This window comes from Lithobates pipiens, unplaced genomic scaffold (assembly GCF_037356315.1).
Source record: "Lithobates pipiens isolate NorthernLeopardFrog02 unplaced genomic scaffold, aLitPip1_a1.2 Scaffold_10, whole genome shotgun sequence".
NCBI classification, from domain to species: Eukaryota; Metazoa; Chordata; class Amphibia; order Anura; family Ranidae; genus Lithobates; species Lithobates pipiens.
Window position 1 is genome coordinate 233,179,183 of NW_027507686.1, and position 19,359 is coordinate 233,198,541.

The following is a 19,359-nucleotide window of genomic DNA, read 5'->3' on the forward strand; positions in this document are numbered from 1 at the left end:
CTTAGCAAGAATTTTTTTACATTTATGGATCAAATTTATTTACAAACTCAAGGTGTGGCGATGGGGACAGCCTGCGCACCTTCCTATGCAAATTTATATCTGGGGGGCTGGGAGCGGTCAGTGTTCTCCGATGAATCCTTACAAATCTATCTTGACTGTATTCTTCTTTGGTATAGATTCATAGATGACCTTCTAATTGTCTGGACAGGGACTGTCCAGGCATTGGAAGATTTTGTCAAAATATTAAACGTTAATACGTTTAATTTAACATTCACTTACACATATCATTTAACTAAAATTGCCTTTTTGGATCTCAATATCATTAAGGACAATTCTGGAAAATTAATCACTGATCTCTATCGTAAGCCATCATCTGGCAACACTATATTACACGCTAAAAGCTCGCATCCCCGCCCTCTAATACGCAGCATACCATATGCCCAATACATACGAATAAGAAGAAATTGTACCACAGATCAGGACTTCCTTTTTCAAGCCAAGGGTTTACAGGAGCGTCTCCTCAATAGAGGTTATTCACGATCTAATTTAAGGAAAGCATTTAACAAAGCGTATGGGCGCACACGAGAATCTCTACTCTATGGCCCCCCCAGACCAGCCCACCCTTCTACAGTTAAGATCATCACCAAATATTCTACACATCAGAATACCCTTAGAAATATTCTATCGCAACACTGGCATTTTTTAACGGATCATCACACTTTAAATAAATATGTCAGACAAACCCCGGAATTGGTCTTCAAGAGAGCAGCTACCCTTGGGGACAAACTCACTAGGAGCCACTATCAAACTTCCGTACCAAACCGGCAGGGTCTCTGTGGCACCCACCCTTGTGGTGGCTGTCCACGCTGTCCTTGGATTTGCGAGGGCACTACATATAATCTCCCAAATGGAGAAACCTTCATTCCATCTTTTCACGCCAGCTGCGACACGAAAGGCGCTGTCTACATAATGGTTTGTGCCTGCGGGGCATTTTACGTAGGCAAAACCATTAGAGAGCTCCGCCAACGTATAGGTGATCATCTTTATTACTCATCGGGCGGCAATCTTACGGCGGTTGGCCGCCACATAGGTATTCACCATCGGTACCAGCCACAAGTGGTGAAGTTTTTTGTCCTCGAGGTAATTTATGAGGACACTCGTGGTGGAGAATGGGACAGGGAAATTTTTAAACGAAAAACCCTATGGATAGAACGTTTAGACGCCCTGGTCCCACCTGGCTTGAACGAAACAAAAACATACAAATATTTTCTTAAGTGAAGCAGTCTCTCTATATATATGCTTTTATGGCAAATATGAACTAATTTTTCTTCTCATTATTGTTTTGTTTTTCTCTTTCCTTTTCCCTTTTTTCCCCTTTTTCACATCTCTCCCTTTCCCTCTCCCTTCCCTTTTCTCCCCCCTTTTCTATTTTTGTTTTTTTGTTTACCTTTTTTTTTTCTTTCATTTATTTTTATTTATTATTTATTATTTATTAATTTTTATTTTTATATTTTTTATATTTTACATTTTATTTTATTTTTTTATTTTCTTCTTTTCTTTTTCCTTGTTCCTTTTCTCCCCCCCTTTTTCCCTCCTTCTGTCCTTAAGCTGTCTGGTATCTTGTGAGCTCAGTTTCCCGACATTCCCGATATCACTGCGATTTCTTGGTACTAGCAAACAATATATTTTGTGGACAGCAGTCCGTCTTGACTTAGTACCCTAATCTATTTTATCTTGTTTTTGTATTACCTTCTCTTAGACAAGTGCTACGTATGGTGAGAATTACAGATAAAGAATATTTGTAAAAAAATGCTGCCAATTTAATTGATTTAATATTTTATTTCCTGTTTACCTTTTGTACATATTGATTTTTGCAATGTTAAGCGAAGTGTGAGATACTCAAGCTATCTGACATTGATATGGTGCATAGAGTGGAGTATGGGAGGAGACTCCCAGGGGCGGGCACGCGCCTCTCCGGCGGCCCTGTAAGGCTCCCACTTGTGGGTGGCACCAGGTCCGCTCTAGCAATGAGTCACCGAGGGTTTCCACGGTGACTCAAGCTGATGCGCGCCGCGACGTTCTCGCGCATGCGCAGTAGGAGCGGCGGACCCGGCGACGTCATAGCTCGGCGTCTGCGTCGGGCCTCTGACGTCGCCGGGTTGGAGGTTAAAGGTGCGCCATCATGGCGCTCCTTTACAGCAGCAGAACGGAGGACCGAGGGCCTCCAGGCTAGAATTGTCGTGGGGGGATTTCGCCTATCGGTAAGCGCCCCTTTCTTTTAAACGCCCTCTATGGTGGCCATTAATCTAGAGCCACCCATATACAACATACCCTCTGGCTGATTTATATGTATATATATTTTCACTAGGTTAACTTTGCACATATAGATACCCATGGTGCACTGGGCAGAGACCTGGATCCCCTACTGCACTTGATATGGGCGCAGTGCCTATTGTGAACCAGATCCATCACAATACTTTCCTGGGCATGTTTAACATCCATACTTGGACCCTAGCGTTGCCGAATTGACGTACTTTTCCCCACGCTGCACCATTTAAAGGCATCGGGCTACACTGGTATGTGGACGCTGTACCCATATTGAGACATAAATGTTATGTTTTTAATGCATATAATAACTACACACGCCTATTATTAAGAATTTCTGATTATTGTTTTGTAGCTGATTTTGAACCTCCCGTGTCCGCCCCAAAGGGTGGTCAAAGCCTGGCTGGCAGGGACTACCCGAACTCCAAATGCTATGCGATTCGATATCTTTGTGGTGGTGAGCTGCACACTTCGTTTTCTACCTTTTGTTTTTTTCTTTTCCCTTTCCCCTTTAGGGTTTTTTTGTAAAATAATACATCAAACATGTTGAACTATGTTATTTCTGTCAAGTAAATTGTGATAAACTTCGATTTCAGACAAACAAGGTCTCCTGAAGAAGCGACAGAAAAGTCGCAAAACTAGTAGAAACTAAAGACCGAATTGGACACTAAATATCGTCGTAACAAATTTTTTTTTGTCTATGTTACAGTTATATTGTGTACTTATTGAAATTTTATGTTTATATAATTTTTTTCTTTTTTTCTAAAAAAACTTCTTATATTTAATAATAAACATTTGTATTTTTATAAACTGGTATCAAGATAGTCCGTCACTTTGCTGGGTGATTTTAAGGTAAATCATGGTTATGATGTTCCATGTATGAATTCCCCTTTTTTTCTCCCTAAATTTTCTTTGTAGTTAATATATAAGGATGAGGATACCATACACTCCCGTTTTGTAAACTAGGCACAACAATAGAATTAATTTGTTCACCCTATTTGATGTGGCCCTACAAGCTCAGTCCAAGGAATATCCATACCATTGGAGAGATCCCATATACAAATCCCATAAGACTTGGGGGACGTATGTCGCACCAAGTCCAAGTCCTCTGGTAAGCCTCCTCTATTCCCACGGTGGTGGCGGTGTTGCATGTTAGAAGAGCACGTAGTTTCTGAAAGCAACCTTTGGAAAAATTGACCTCTCTACTTACTCATCATTGGACATTACAGTTTTGAAACTTGTTTGGCACAAGCACTTTTTTTAAATAATATTTTTTTCTTTTTTTAATATATATTTTTCACTTCATATATTTTCATGCATATATTTGTTCACTTATACTTTATGTATTTTCAATTTCTTTGAAAAAGTTTATGGTCCTTATGTCTAACTAATATTAAGGAATATGGCTTTTTTTCTTTTTTGAATGATTTATATGGGGGATCCATATAATTTTATTCCTTTATCATAGCGCTACACATTAATTTATTTTTATTTTTTTGTCATTCACGCTTTTTTGTCTAGAAGCTGTGTCGGAGGCTTAATAAAGTTTATCGCTACAGCGCAGTATATATTGAATCCTAATAAAAATTGTTTGCCCTCAAGGACCCATGGACACCGGGAGCAATTACATTTAAATGTGCCCATGGGAGCGTTATATATGGAGTTAGTAGGTGTATAGTGACTATGCGTTAACCGGTCTCGGAGGGAACGTGCTCTACAAAAAACCAGCTCAGGGGTAGAGCGTATATGTTTAGCCAGAATGTGGTGCTCAGTAAGAAGATGCCAGTTTTTGGCTAAGATGTTGCGGAGTGTTTTATGGTGGGCAGAGTATGTCGTAATAAATCTCACAGACTGATTGCTCAAGGTTTTGGGGCATTGATGTAATAAGGCACTTCTTGGACGTGCCACAGCCTTATTAAAGGCTTTTCTCAAGCTGATAGGGGAGTAGCCCCTGGCCAAGAGGCGATTACGTAAAGCATCCGCCTGGACCTTGAAATCACTATCTAGGCTACAATTTCTACGTAAACGCAGAAACTATGCAAAAGGGATGCTGCGTACCAAGGGTTCTGGGTGGGCACTAGTAGCAAATAATAAAGTATTGCCTGCAGTGGGTTTATGGTATAAGTCTGTGCCCAGGGTACCGTCAGAATGTTTGATAATAGAAAGGTCCAAGAATGGGATCTGTCCTGTATCAAACATAAAGGTGAATTTTAAATTAAAGTTGTTCTCATCCAACTCGTGCATAAATTGTAACAATCTATCTTTGGACCCGGACCACACCATGAACAGGTCATCAATATAGCGATACCATAAAAGCACATCTTCCAAAAAGGGGGCAAGTTTGTCGTCCGAATGGACCTGTCTCTCCCAACTCCCCAAATAAACGTTCGCGTACGCCGGAGCGCATGATGTCCCCATGGCGACGCCTTGGACTTGCAAAAAAAGTTGGTCATTGAAAGTGAAATAATTTTTAGTCAGAATGAATTCTAGAAGTGCTAGAATAAAATTGTTGAATGGCCAAGTGGTTATGTAGGGTGTCCGGAGGGATCTGGATCCCCTCAAGATGCTGTAGCAAGTCCACAGTATCTCTAATGTAGGAGGGAAGGCTCCACCAATGAGGCATCAAACAGGCATCCACAAGTTTACTTGCATTGTCTGTTAATGAGCCAATCCCTGAGACAATCAGTCTTCCATGGGGTGACTGTACATTTGTGGGTTTTTGGAAGAGAATAAAAAGTAGGAACCATAGGGAACTTAGGAATCAGGAACTCAAACGTGTCCTTGTCAATGAGGCCCGACAAAAGGGCCTCAGTGCAAAGTGCTCAGAGTTCCTGATTAAAAGAAAGGACTATTGATTGATCGATCGGGCGGTAGCAGGTGCGGTTATTTAAGATGGTCATACACATAGTTTGATATTGATTGTGTGTCATGAGAACAATACTACCGCCTTTATCTGACTGTTTGATAACAAGGTCAGTATGTCTTTGTAAAGATTTAAGTGCTTGGCTTTGTCGAGAATTTAGGTTAGGGGTGACGTCGTGCCAACGTTGTCGTTTCAGGTCTCTGATCGTAGTCTGGAGAAAAAAGAAAGAAATCCCTCTCCCTTTTCCCATCCATTCTCCCTTTCTTCTTTTCTTTCCCCTCCCTTTTACTTTTCTTCCCCCTTCTTTACACCCCTGCCTAGCCAGTCTTCCCCCCTCTACCCTCTCTCCCCCCCTCCCCTTCCTTTTCCTTTCTCTCTCCTCTGCTTTTTGTCCATTTCCTTCCTACTTCTATGTCCCTCATCACTGCCATACTCACCGTCTGGGACTCTGGTCACCGCATTCCACTTACCTGTGTATCTCCGTATATCTAGTATTTAGGTTACTAGCTAACATCAATAAAAGTTCTTTTAATTAGAGCCTGTCTAACCAATCCACCGTGTTTGCCGCCAGGGGAATTTATGGGTCCTCCTGTCTGCATCCAATTTTTCAAGTTGGGGTGAGCTGATCTTCTTTTTCATTTGTTTAAGAATTTTGTTTATGAGAAAGCCAAAGCACCATATCCCCATGTTGATGGGGACAAGGGCCTCTTCCCCACAACCCTTGCCCGGTATCTGGAAGCCCCCTTCAACAAGGGGACTCCCCTGTGTGAAATGGTAATGGAGTAATGGTAATGGTAACAGGGTACAAATGTACCCCTACCATTTCATAAAAAAGTGTGAAAATGGTAAAAATTACATGACACGGCTTGGGGACAAGCCCTTTATTTAAAAAAAAAAAAAACTGTCCCACAAAGTGTCCTTCTTCTTCTCCTGCTCCGCCGATGGAGCAAAAAAGGAAAAACGCAACCGACCTCCATGGGAGGCTCCCGCCGTATAACGCATCTTCGCTTTGACAGCTCTTTTATAACTGAGGGCGGGGACAAACGGTGATGTCGCTGGGTGACCCTGCCCCCTCTGATGCATGGCAACATTCCTATGGATTCCCCGTAGCGTCAGAGGGGGGCGGGGCCACACTGTTACCTCGGGGCTCATTCCTAATCTTAAGCAGCGACACATTGAGTGATGAAAGGCCCAGTTTGACCAGTAGTTCATTGAGGCTATCCCTCTTTCAGATGATGCAAATATTTCTTGCTGCTGGTTAAATTTTATCAAACTTTAACTGAGAATTAAGAGAACAAGAATTGGCCAGCAGCAGGACATTTTTAATGAGGGAGAAGCTATCAAAATGTACTAGAAAATAAGAATACAGGCAGAGCTACAAGAATTCAAAAACCACAGATAATGGTATCTGGTAATAGAAAACAAAGGAGAAGATTTGATTGATTGATTTATTTTATTATATTACATGGTCTCAATAAAAAAGTAATACTAGATAATTTAGATGTTTGTAAGTAATTTCTGGCACCTGCTCAGATAAATAATTAGTTCAAAGTGGAATTATTCATTTGGGACATACAATCCCAAGGAATTAGCTATTCTTGTTTTAATGCAGCTACATAAAACAAAATATCGCTTTAAAACAGCCCATTGATCTTTGAGGCATGCCATATTCCTGAAAGTTGCTTACCTTTTTGTTTTGTTAACATTTCCCCTAAATGAATATGTTTTCATAATGATGTAATTGGTAATTGATGTAAAATGTTCATCATTTAATATGTGATGTTACATGCCATTTTAGTATAAAGAATTTATTGGCTAGAGGGTTGATAATCTGCTTTTGCATTATAGTTTATTTTTTTCTTCTCTTGTAACTAGTTGTTTGTGATTGTCTACTACTGAATGCTTACATCTTTCATTTTTTATGTTTTGTTTTTTTAGTGTCAGTGTGTTTTAGGTAGGATAAAAAAAAAATGCACACCATTGTTTCTGGGCCATACTATGGGTACAAACAACATTATTATCAGGAGCAGGAGAATTTATTTTGGGCTTTTCTTTGGTGAAAGGCTATGGTAGTAGCAAGAAATATACAGCTAAATTATTATTATTATTATTATTTTTACTATTTTAGGCCAGTTTTCCTTTGATAATAGAAAACGGTCAGGAGATATCCTTTACCATTTACCACCAAATGAAAGCCCAATTTGTCCTGAAAAAAAAAACAAGGTATAATCTACCTCGATGCACAAAGTAGATGTGATGATATATACGGTTTTACTAGCACATGTCAAAGTTGTAAAATTGTGTTTAAGCATTAAGATTTATTTTACCCTTAGGTGGGAAGGGGTTAAATAGCAAGGCTAGGCCTAAACTTACAAGAGACAAAGAGCACAGACTGGGGAATGAAGATACTGTAGAGGATAGAGGAGTCTAAATGTGGCCAGCAGCAAGACTATTTTAATCATGGATATTAGGTCTAACTGGTGTGAGCCTAACTTCTATTTTATTTATGAAAATAGAGAGCTGCGGTGGATTTGACTGATATAAAGTGGTTTTGGTGCACACTGATCTTACAGTTTTATTTTCTTGCAAATGATGCAGCCGTGTTCTGTGACAAAAGGCTGCACAGGCTGCTCCAAAAACGGATGGTCAGTTTGAGAACCTCATGCTTGAAAAAGGCCCTATCAAAAAATGAATTAAATAAAACCCTGAAAATAGCACCCCTAAAAAAAAGCCCAATTTTTTAAAAAAGGAAACCCTGCTGCAAAAAATAACCAAAAAAATTGGCCCTATCAACAAAAACTAATAAACCCTGCAAATACTATAAATGAAAGCCCCCAAAAAACCCATTTTTGTTTTAAGAGAATCCTACTTCACATCTAACCCATGGTAATGGTAAACCTGGGTTTTAAGCTAAAGCTTTAATAACCTGATATAGGTGTAAAATGTTTCATAGGAAATACAAAACGAAGGATAATTTATTTATTTTATTTAAATCATTATGTTACAGGGTCTCAATAAAGAATATTGCTAGATAATTTAGATGTTTGTAAGTAATTCCTGGCACCTGCTCAGATAAATAATTTGCTCAAAGTTAAATTATTCATTTTGGACATACAAGCCCAAGGTATTAGCTATTCTTGTTTTAATGCAGCTAGATAAAAAAATATCAGTTTAAAACAGCCCATTGATCTTTGAGGCATTCCATATTCTTTTTTTTTTTAACATTTCAGTTAAATGATTATGTTTTCATAATGATGTTATTGGAATTGTTCATCATTTAATATGTGATGTTACATGCCATTTTAGTATAAAGAATTTATTGGCTGGAAGGTTGATAATCTGCGATTGCATTATAGGTTTTTGTTTTTTTTGTTTTTTATGCCTTGAAAAAGTATTCCTACCCCTTGAAATTTTCCACATTTTGTCATGTTACAACCAAAAACGTAAATGCATTTTATTGGGATTTTTATGTGATAGACCAACACAAAGTGGCACATAATTGTGAAGTGGACAATGGAAAATGATAAATGGTTTTCAACTTTTTTTTACAAATAAATATGTGAAAAGTGTGGTGTACATTTCTATTCAGCCCCCCTGAGTCAATGCTTTGTAGAACCCCCTTTCACTGCAATTACAGCTGCAAAACTTTTTGGGAATGTCTCTACCAGTTTTGCATAGAGAGTGAAGTATTTGCCCATTCTTCTTTGCAAAATATCTCAAGCTCTATCAGATTGGATGGAGAACATCTGTGAACAGCAATTTTCAAGTCTTACCACAGATTCTCAATTGGATTTAGGTCTGGACTTTGACTTATGAATAAATTAGATTTTTTAAAATTCTTATTGGATTTGTTTTGTAGCAAAAAGTAAAACAAAATTGTTTGTTCGTTCAAAAATCTTGGTCTTTTTTCACATAGCACAAAAAAGAAAAAAACGCAGAGGTGATCAACCAAAAAGAAAGCTCTATTTGTGTAAAACAATTATATAAATTTTATTTGGGTACAGTGTTGCATGACCGTGCAATTGTCAAAGTAGCTCAGTTCCGAATAGCAAAAAAATAGCCTGGTCATGAAGGTGGTAAAATCTTCCGGAGGTCACGTGGTTATATTTTAAAGCACTGCACAAAACTGTTGGCGCTACATGAATCCTGTATAATAATAATAATTCACATCAGACACTGTGGCCTGCAATATAATTTTGAAATTTTGCTTCACCGATGATAGAGTGCACATGTACGAGTGACGGTGGTTGGACAGGGGAGATTTAAAACAAAAAAAGGAGGGGTGCCAACTAGGAGATCATGGCAGTCACAGTCTTGAGACACAAAGCACTCAGCAGGAGACCTGGACAAATGCAGCCCCTTAACAGAAGTTTGTGCATATACTGTATGAACAAACAAGACTGATTTACTAAAGTCTGAGATGAAGTGAATCTTGGTCTTCTTTACATTAACCACGTAAGCTCCAGAAGATTTTGCCCCTTTCATATTCGGGGCATTTTTTGCTATTCAGCACTGTGCTACTTTAATTGGCAATTGCACGGTCATGCAACACTGTACGCAAATTACATTTTTATCATTTTTTTTCACACAAATAGAGATTTCTTTTTGATCACCACTGGATTTTTTATTTTTTTGTGATATAAATAAAAAAATACTACAAATTTTGAAAAAAAGGATATTTTCTACATTCTGTCATTAAACATATTCAATAAAATCGAATTTATTTTGCTACAATTTTGTAGTAAAAAAAAATCCCAATCAGTGTATATTATTTAGACTGTAGAAAAGCTATAGCATTCACAAACTACTGTATGGTATACACAGTATATTTGAAAAATTATTCATCCTGATGTACTGTTTCTTGATGCCCTTAAAATGCCAGGACAGTACAAATACAGCCCAAATTAGCCCTTTTTGGAAAGTAGACAATCCAAGGTATTTAGTAAGAGACATAGCAAGTTTTTGGAAGTTGTCATATTTAAGTAAATGATAAAATTAACCACTTAACGATCGCTCATATACTGTGGCAGGGCAGCTGTTCTGCGCTGGTTTACGTACCTGGTCACACAACTGGGTGGGCTCAGGGCACCATGCTCTGCTCCACCGATCTCATCCTTTTTTGAAGGCAATTAGAGCCTCAGGCTCTAATCACAAGCTTAAAAAAAAAAAACCCCAGTTGAAATCAATGTGTCCGGCGCCCTGCATGTAGATTAGGGGCCTGATACACGGATTAGGGGGGCGGCGCCTCTGTGCCCTGTATTGACGGGTTGCCACTGTGTATATCACAGAATGGGTAGGCTGGGGCTAAAAAGCCTGGGAACAGAAAAAATTTATTTACCCCCTTTTCCCAGCCTGGGCAGAAGTCTGTCTAGCTGCCTAATGGAGGCAATCTGCCGATACGCAGCGTAGCCGACAGGTATTGCAAATGGCAAAAACAGAAGGTTTCTATAAAACAGTATGTTAATTACAGGTTAATTTGGTGATTACCAGCCAAAAATCTATTAGAGGCACTGTGACAGATCCAACTAACTGAGCTCTTGTCCATGCTCTGACCAGAAGAAGCAAGAAAAAGACCTCAGTCTCTTCATGGGCCATAATCAGTGGGTAGGAGGCTTGACCCTAGTCCCCCCCAAAAGCCCCTGACCCCGTGGGTATCTGCAGGTAGGGGCAAGGGGGGTCAAGTGCCCCCCCCCCCCCCCGGAATCAGGGATCAGATCTTAAATTCAGCACAGTTGCGTTGCTATCAGGTACGGGCTCCGTTCCTTCCCTATTGGCCATAACCAATATGGGCCAATCAAAGGAAACTAGGAGAGGGGAGCATCATGGGACATGGGGATTACTTATCCTAGGGACTGTACTATGTCTGTAGTCTCTGACCGTGATAATGTGATAATGACATTGTCGAAAAGGGGTGGTGCATGGGTGATCCTAAAATTATGCCTCCCCCTGAAAAAAGTTCTGCGGACGCCCCTGCCTGTCCCGGTTGGGTCTGTCACAGGCACCAAAAAGTATTAAGGAAGCAAAATCTTTGCTATCCAGTGTAATAAATATTATTTTTGTAACTTTTTACTTTACAGAATGGCTTGGATAAATGACACAATCATCAAAGAATTTATCCTTCTTGGACTCTCCAGTAATCCCAATATACAAACCATGCTTTTTCCGATAGTTTTGATCATGTACCTGATCATTTTAATTGCAAATTCTCTTATTATCTTGGCTACGATCGCTGACAGAACTCTTCGCACTCCAATGTATTTTTTTCTCACTTATCTATCTATCTTGGACATCTGCTACTCATCTTCACTTATACCACGGATGCTGAGAGATATGTTGTCAGTCAAAAAGAATATTTTGGTTGGAGAATGCGCTACACAAATGTACATGGCTCTTTCATTGGGAGAAACAGAATGTATTCTTTTAGCCATAATGGCCTATGATCGCTATATAGCAATTTGTTACCCTTTACACTATTCTACAATCATCAACAGATCCTTGTGTATGAAGATAGCTGCAGGAGCATTGATTTTTTCATTTCTCCTATCTACTCTTCCTGTAACCCTAGCGTTAAATGGGGATCTTTGTGTAAATAATGTAATTGACCATTTTTTGTGTGAACTACCAGGAGTATTATCATTGGGATGCGGAAATGCGAAAATCGTTGAACTTGTGATTTTTGTTAGTGGTATCATTATTTTAATTGCACCTATTAATTTTATTATCATTACCTATATTAAAATACTTAGAGCCATTTTTAGAATAAGCTTTTCTGCAGGACAAAGAAAGGCCTTTTCCACTTGTGGCTCTCATATAACTGTTGTTACCATGTTTTTTGGCTCAGCTATGGCCACTTATATGAAACCTCAATCCGAGGTATCTCCTGAGATAAATAAACTTTTTGCTGTATTTTATGCAATAATTATACCAATGTTGAACCCATTGATTTATACACTACGAAATAAGGAAGTTAAATCATCTCTAAAAAAGGTTTTGTGCAATTGTGTATAGCAGTGCTGGGACAAGGTCTTCCAGGGCTCAGGGTGAAGGTGGCAAACTGTGCCTCCCCACCTTTTGGAAGAGGGGATGGGGCTAATAGAGGCAATGCGCTCAGCAATGTATCTGATGTCTTTGGTATCGGCTGAAATAATACCAATGTTTGTGGTAGTGACAAAGAAGAGGCTAACAGTGGCGACAGTACCGTAGATAATTTTTTTCCTGGGGGGGGGGGGGGGTTCAGGTCTTTCAAACATAATTTACACTTTTATGTTGGAGGAGAAATGGTAAAAACATGTGACAGCAGAAAGGGGCCATGAGGCTTTGCAATGCAGTGCAGCAAAAATGATCCCCATTCAACTGAATAGAACACAATGCACGTAGCTATGGTGTGGTAGTGTACTCATTAGTACAGTGAGCACCTCCTAAGCCCCCTAGTTTTTTTTTGTTCAGCCAGCTGGGTTGAACTAAAAAAAAATCACCATGTGAACCAGGCTTTAGATCTCATTCATATGTTCTAAATGGCCATGGAATGGCAAATATACCATGAATACCTACAGCCAGAATCCCAGATGTTCCAATTTTTGTCAGCTGCTCAGCCTGTTCACCTGAGTGATGGGCTGAAAAGTACCACTGCTGTTAACATGTATCTGTACATCTAGTGGTCCCCATGTTTAAGCTCCTGGGGACAAAGCAAAACACATTGGGGTGTAGCCTGGCGGGAACGCAGGCTGAGGTTGTCTCTCCCATCGCTACTATATTACCATAGGACTCTGTGGATGTGTAGCACCAGGGGTGTTTTTTTCTCTCTTTCCTTCAGTGACTACAGGAGCTGGGATGAGCTCCTTCCCTTGCCAGCACTCCTGCAGCACATTGGGTATCTACATTACTCCTTACATCAACTGAGCCTGAGCGTCACACTAAGAAACCATGGGTCACAGTGGTTACCTGCTGTTGGGGACAAATTTCTGACCTTGGATGCAGAGAGATTTTATCCAAGGGCAAAATTGTATCCCTATCTGCAGGTAACCACTGGATGTGCAAATACATGTGGATTATTATTATTTTTATTATTATACAGGATTTATATAGCGCCGACAGTTTACGCAGAGCTTTACAATATTAGGGTAGACATTACAATACAATACAATTCAAGACAGGGGGAATCAGAGGGCCCTGCTCGTTAGAGCTTACAATCTAGGAGGGAGGGTCAAGTTATACAAAAGGGTTATAGCTGTGGGGGATGAGCTAATGGAGAAAATAGTGCAGTTGTTAGATGGAGGCAGGATAGGCTTCTCTGAAGAGGAAAGTTTTCAGGGATCGCCTAAAAGTGGTTAAATTTGGAGACATTCTGACAGGTTGGGGTAGGGAGTTCCAGAGGATAGGCGAGGCTGGAGGCAGATGTGGGAGGAGGTGATGAGGGAGCTAGAGAGCAGGAGGTCTTGGGAGGAACGAAGTGGGTGATTAGGTTAGTATTTTGGGACTAGGCCAGTGATGTAGCTGGGGGCAGAGTTGTGGATGGCTTTGTAAGTAAGTGTTAGTATTTTGAATTAAATTTGTTGGGCAAGTGGCAGCCAATGGAGGGATTGGCAGGGAGGGGTAGCAGACACTGTGCAGTTTGTAAGGTGGATTAGTCTGGCAGCAGCACTCATGATGGACTGAAGGGGGGATAGTTATTTAAAGGTGAGCCAATGAGGAGGGAGTTGCAGTAGTCAAGGCGAGAGATAACCAGGTAGTGAATCAGGAGCTTTGTGGTTTCATTGGTTAGAAAGGGACGTAGTTTAGAGATGTTTCGGAGGTTGAGGCGGCAAGCTTTGGAAAGTGATTGGATGTGGGGCTGAAAGGAGAGTTCAGAGTCCAGGATAACACCTAGCACCCTGACATGTGGGGATGGGTGGATGGTTGTGCCATTGCTCTTGACAGAGAAGTCAGGGGAAGAGGCGCGTGGGGGAGGAAATATTATAAGTTCGGTTTTGGACAAGTTGAGTTTGAGGAAGTGTTGTGACATTCATATAGATATGTCTGTTAGTAAGTTGGTGATGCGTGAGGAGACTGATGGAGTGAGTTGAGGGTGGAGAGATAGATTTGTGTGTCGTCAGCGTAAAAATGATATTGAAAGCCATGAGTGGCTATCAGCTGACCCAGGGAAGAGGTGTAGATTGAAAATAAAAGAGGTCCAAGAACAGAACCTTGGGAGACTCCGACAGAGAAGGGAAGAGGAGTGGAGGAAGTAGAATTGTAAGTGACACTGAAGATGCATTGGGATAGGTAGGATGAGAGCCACTGAAGAGCACAGTCACGGAGACCAAGGGAGTAAAGTTTTTTGAGGAGTAGGGGGTGGTCAACCATGTCAAAGGCAGCTGAAAGGTCCAGAAGAGTACAGAATAGTGCCTGTTGGTTTTTACTGTTAGTAGGTCATTTGTGAGTTTTAAAAGAGCAGTTTCTGTTGAGTGTTGAGGGCAAAATCCAGATTGAAGGGGATCAAGAAGGTTGTTTTTAATGAGATAGTCACTCAGTTGGTTGTAAACTATGCATTCAAGGAGTTTAGAGGAAAATGGGAGCAAGGAGATAGGGCGTAGGTTGTTAAGATTGGTAGGGTCCAAGGACGGCTTTTTAAGTATGGGGATGACCAGTGCATGTTTTAAAGCATTGGGGAAAATGGCAGAGGTGAGGGAGAGATTGAAGATGTGAGTTAGAGAGTGTAGGATAGAGTCAGATGGTGACCATAGTGTTTAAGAGGGAATAGGATCCAGGGGGCAGGTGGTTAGGTGGGCGTTAGAAAGGAGTCTAGCAACTTCGTCTGTAGTAGCAGTTTTGAATAAGGGAAGTGTTAAGAGTACCTGTTGTAATGGGGTCTTATCTAGAGTGGAGATTTCATCACGGATTGTATCAATCTTGTTTTTGAAGTGATTAGCAATCTCCTGGGCAGTGAGTGAGTCAGTGGGTGGAGGCGGTGGAGGACGAAGTAGAGAGTTGAAGGTATAGAAAAGTTTACGGGGACTGGACAAGAAGGTGTTAATAAGAGTTGTAAAATAGGTCTACTTGGCAGTGTGGAGGAAAGAATAGTATTTTTGGAGGGCAGATTTGTATTGGTTGAAGTCTTTGAGAGACTTGGTCTTGTGCCACAGACGCTCAAGATCGCGACTAAGTTTTTTGAGAATTCTAGTGTCATCTGTTTGCCAGGGTTGTAGGGGTTCGAGGCCTGATTCTGTGTGTAGTGAGGGGAGCTAGCTTGTCCAGGGTGGAGGACAGGTATTTATTGTAGATGTAAGTGGCTTGGTTGGGGCAGGGGAGAGATTTTGTCATAGGGGCGGTCAGCAGCAGAATAGAGGAGAGAAGAGTTGAAGTTGCAAAAGATTCTACTGGTGATGGTTAGGCGATTGGAGGCAAAGGTGTTGGAAGACAGGGAGAGAGAGAAACTAAGAAGGTGATGGTCGGAAAGAGGAAAAGGATTATATGAGAAGTTGCATGGAGTGCAAAGGTAGGAGAATACAAGGTCAAGGGTGTTGCCATCAGAATGAGTAGAAGCCTGTACCCATTGCTTCAGGTCAAATGAAGAGGTTAGACTAAGAAGTTTAGAAGCAGCAGGAGTGTTTGTATTAGCAGGGATGTTGAAATCACAGAGAAAGATTGTGGGGATTTCTGAAGACAGAAAGTGGGGTAGCCAGACAGAGAACTCATCAAGGAAAGTTGATAATGGTCCAGGGGGCCGGTACATCACAGCAATTCTTAAGGAAGTTGGAGAGAATAGACATATACAGTGAGCTTCAAATGATGAGAGGGAAAGAGAGGGAGGGGAGTGAATAACCTGGAAGGTGCATCGGGGGGCTAGGAGGAGATTTTATAGAGGGGAAAAATGTATCCCTATCTGCAGGTAACCACTGGATGTGCAAATACATGTGGATTCATGTTTACAGCAGCAGGTGTACAGACTGAGCAGATATTGGAACATCTGAGATCCCGGGTGCAGGTATTTGCAGTATACTTGCTGCACCATGGTCATGTAGGATGTATGAATGAGACCCAAGACTGGATTTTAGCTAACCTTACTATGCAAGTTGAGCAGGTGCAAGAGGCAACATATTGTGGTAGGCAGTAAATTCAGTGAGACCTTGCAGTAAATTCATGCTTTTTAGGGGGACCTCTTATTAAACTGAGGGGATTGGGCACAATAGAAGAGGGACCGGCTGCTGCACTCTGAAATTCTGATTGCTTCTACTGTGCTGTTGCTGAGGCTAAACAGCAGGGACACTGTCTGGGTATTTTGCCAGGATGCTCTGCGGGGGGGTTGAACACCCCTGACCCCCCTTATCTAAGCCTGTGAGTGGTGAAGGAAAAAATGTCCTAGCATCAATGGTGTCACTGAAAGGAAAAATGTCTACATTGTCGGAGCGATTGGAAAAAATTCCCTGTGTTGGTGGGGTCACTGGAAGCAAAAATGTCCCTGTGTTGGTGGAGTAACTGGAAAAAATGTCTCTGTGTTAGTGGAGTCACTGTAAGAAACAAATGTCCCTGTGTTGGTGGTGTCATTAGAAAGAAAGATATCCCTGTGTTAGTGGTGTCAATGGAAGGAAAAATGTCCCTGTGTTGGTGGAGTAACTGGAAAGAATGTCTCTGTTTTAGTGGAGTCACTGTAAGAAAACAATGTCCCTGTGTTGGTGGTGTCACTAGAATGAAAAATGTCCCTGTGTTGGTGATGTCAATGGAAGGAAAAATGTCCCTGTGTTGGTGATGTCAATGGAAGGAAAAATGTCCCTCTGTTGGTGGTGTCAATAGGGGGAAAGAGGTCCCTGATTTGGTGATGTCAATGGAAGGAAAAGGGTCCCTGTATTGGTGGTGTCAGTGGAAGGTAAAAGGTCCCTGTATTGGTGGTGTCAGTGGAAGGTAAAAGGTCCCTGTATTGGTGGTGTCAATGATAGGAAAAAAGTCCCTGTGTTGGTGATGTGAATGGAAGGCAAAAGGTCCCAGTGTTGTTAGTGTCAATAGAAGGAAAGAGGTCCCTGATTTGGTGGTGTCAATGGAAGGAAAAAAGTGCCTGTATGGGTGGTGTCAAGAGAAGGAAAAAAGTGCATTCAACCAAAGAAGAGATCTGGGGGCTCCGGGGTGGGGGGGGGGGGTGAGCCCTAAGGAAAGGAGGAGGCTAAAAGACCCTTGGAGAGTTCTGAGGAGAAGAGGGGAGATCTAGGACAGAGTTGCCCCATCCCCACTGTGTACTCACAATACAGACCATATGCAACATGTCAAGAAAAGACAGGAAGAGGAGCAGTCTGCCTTAATTTCCCTAAAAATTATGGATGAACCCTCTGCACACTGCTATACTCTTTCTAGCGAACTTTGCAATAAAAAAATAGGGATATTTAGCTCACATACATTGCAATACATATTTAAGCTGATCAACTGTGTTAAAGTAATCCCTCTTTAGCCAGTCCTACCCTGCTTTGCAAATGCTACTGTGGACACAATGCCAACATGGGGCAAACAGACACACAATGGGGGAGAGCTACAAGGTTTAGGTCTGGCCACTGACCTGCAATACAACAGAAACAAGATTTTCCTGTGCTCAGATCCCAGTAACTTGTACATGCATATAATCTACCAGGCGCTAAAGAGGTGTAATCAAATTAACACTAAAAATACTGAATGAACCCTTTGCACACTGCTATGTGGTCACACACCTTTAGCACCTGGTATATTATATGCATGTACAGCTAATAGGATCTGAGCACAGGTATGTAGATCTTATTTCTGCCTTAATTTCCCATTAGCACCTCATTGAGACTAAGCTGTGATCAGCAGAGGTCGGCTCTTTTCTGCCCACAGTAGGCTGCAATTTAAGGTAGAAGAGAGCAGAGTCCAGCAGCTCCAGCAGCTATTACGCCCCCTGCTCCTTCTGACAGGAGTGACACTGCAGTCACTCCTGTCAATAAAGCGCAGGAGAACAAAGAGTCTGAAGCTGTTAGTGTATCTCCCTCCACACTGTGCCCAGGGCACGTGTCCATTCTGCCCTCCCCACCTCTTGTTTCAGCCATTGCATATTGAGAAAAATGATATAACAAGAAAAAAAAAACTCACCATAGGATTGCAAACATAAAAGTTGTCAACATAAGATTATGAAACAGAAATAGTGTTGTATTGTCTGGAATACATCATAAGCTCTTCTACATAGTATCTCACGCATAAAAATTACATTTTGTCATTGGGAATTAGATATCATGAAAGCATAGAGAGAGGTGAACTAACTTATGCTAATTAATCACCCCAGAGACGCAAAAGCTGTAGACTAATGCTCAAAAGTTATATAAAAAATGTCTCTGTGACTAAGTTGGAACAAGAGATTCTTTACAGCCCAGGAATATTATAAGGATGGGGCAATCATGTGCCATACAGTGTATTGGTTATGACAGCAAAAGCACAAACAGGTACCACTTATTTTGATGCCAAATCCTCTATATCAGGACAGCTTTTCACTTATACCCTCTCTATCCTATGGGAATCTAAACAGTTCTGAAAACACTCTTGTCAATTTTTTATGACGTGCTTTTGTACCAGGTCGAAGAAGCAGTAGGTCTATGTTGAATTCACCAATTCACCAATTACCATTGAAGAGCTACAAAATGCAGTGATGAAATCCTCAAATAATAAAGCACAATGATGGCTTACTGATAGATATCTATTAAAATTATGGAGAAGTTCTGCTCCTGGAGCTGCTCTTTATTTTACCGAAGCCAATAAACGAGGGGCACTACCCACCTCAACAAAAGAATGCAGATGAATGAGGCTACAATAACAGTACTACCAAAAACCAGAAAAGGACCTATTACTACCCAAATCTTATAGGCTGAATTTACTATTTGCCACACAAGGCCTGCTTCATCCAGAGGAGGCTATCTCAAGCTAATGACACAGAGGCATGGGCGTCCGCAGGTAGGGGCAAGGGGGGTCAAGTGCCCCCCCCTGGAATCTGGGAACGGATCTTAAATTCAGCACAGTTGCATCGCTATCCATCAGTGTAGTGTGACATTGGGCTCTCTTCCCTGCTCAGTCCAGCAGAGAACTCGGCAGCACTGTGACAGGAGAAAGGCGAGCTGCGGGCTATCAGAGGTTTCCCCCGCTCACCCCCCCTTTCCCCTGTCAGGGAAAAGAGACGACGGCTCTTACCAGATTCCCTGCCCAGCTTC

At 41.2% G+C, this 19,359-nt stretch overlaps 1 protein-coding gene across 1 annotated transcript; it reads left to right on the plus strand.

Moving 5' to 3' along the window:
- The first annotated feature begins 6,830 nt into the window (after positions 1 to 6,830).
- Positions 6,831 to 19,083, plus strand: LOC143941135 (olfactory receptor 2K2-like). Its single transcript, XM_077463135.1, has 2 exons — positions 6,831 to 6,932; positions 11,266 to 19,083. Exon 2 carries the CDS (start codon positions 11,267 to 11,269, stop codon positions 12,194 to 12,196), a length of 930 nt encoding a protein of 309 aa, XP_077319261.1. The 5' UTR covers positions 6,831 to 6,932; position 11,266; the 3' UTR covers positions 12,197 to 19,083.
- The last annotated feature ends 276 nt before the right edge of the window (positions 19,084 to 19,359 follow it).

What these genes read in the sequence shown, in the direction of transcription:
- LOC143941135 (XM_077463135.1), top strand. Translation starts at nt 11,267, where the DNA reads ATGGCTTGGATAAATGACACAATCATCAAAGAATTTATCCTTCTTGGA.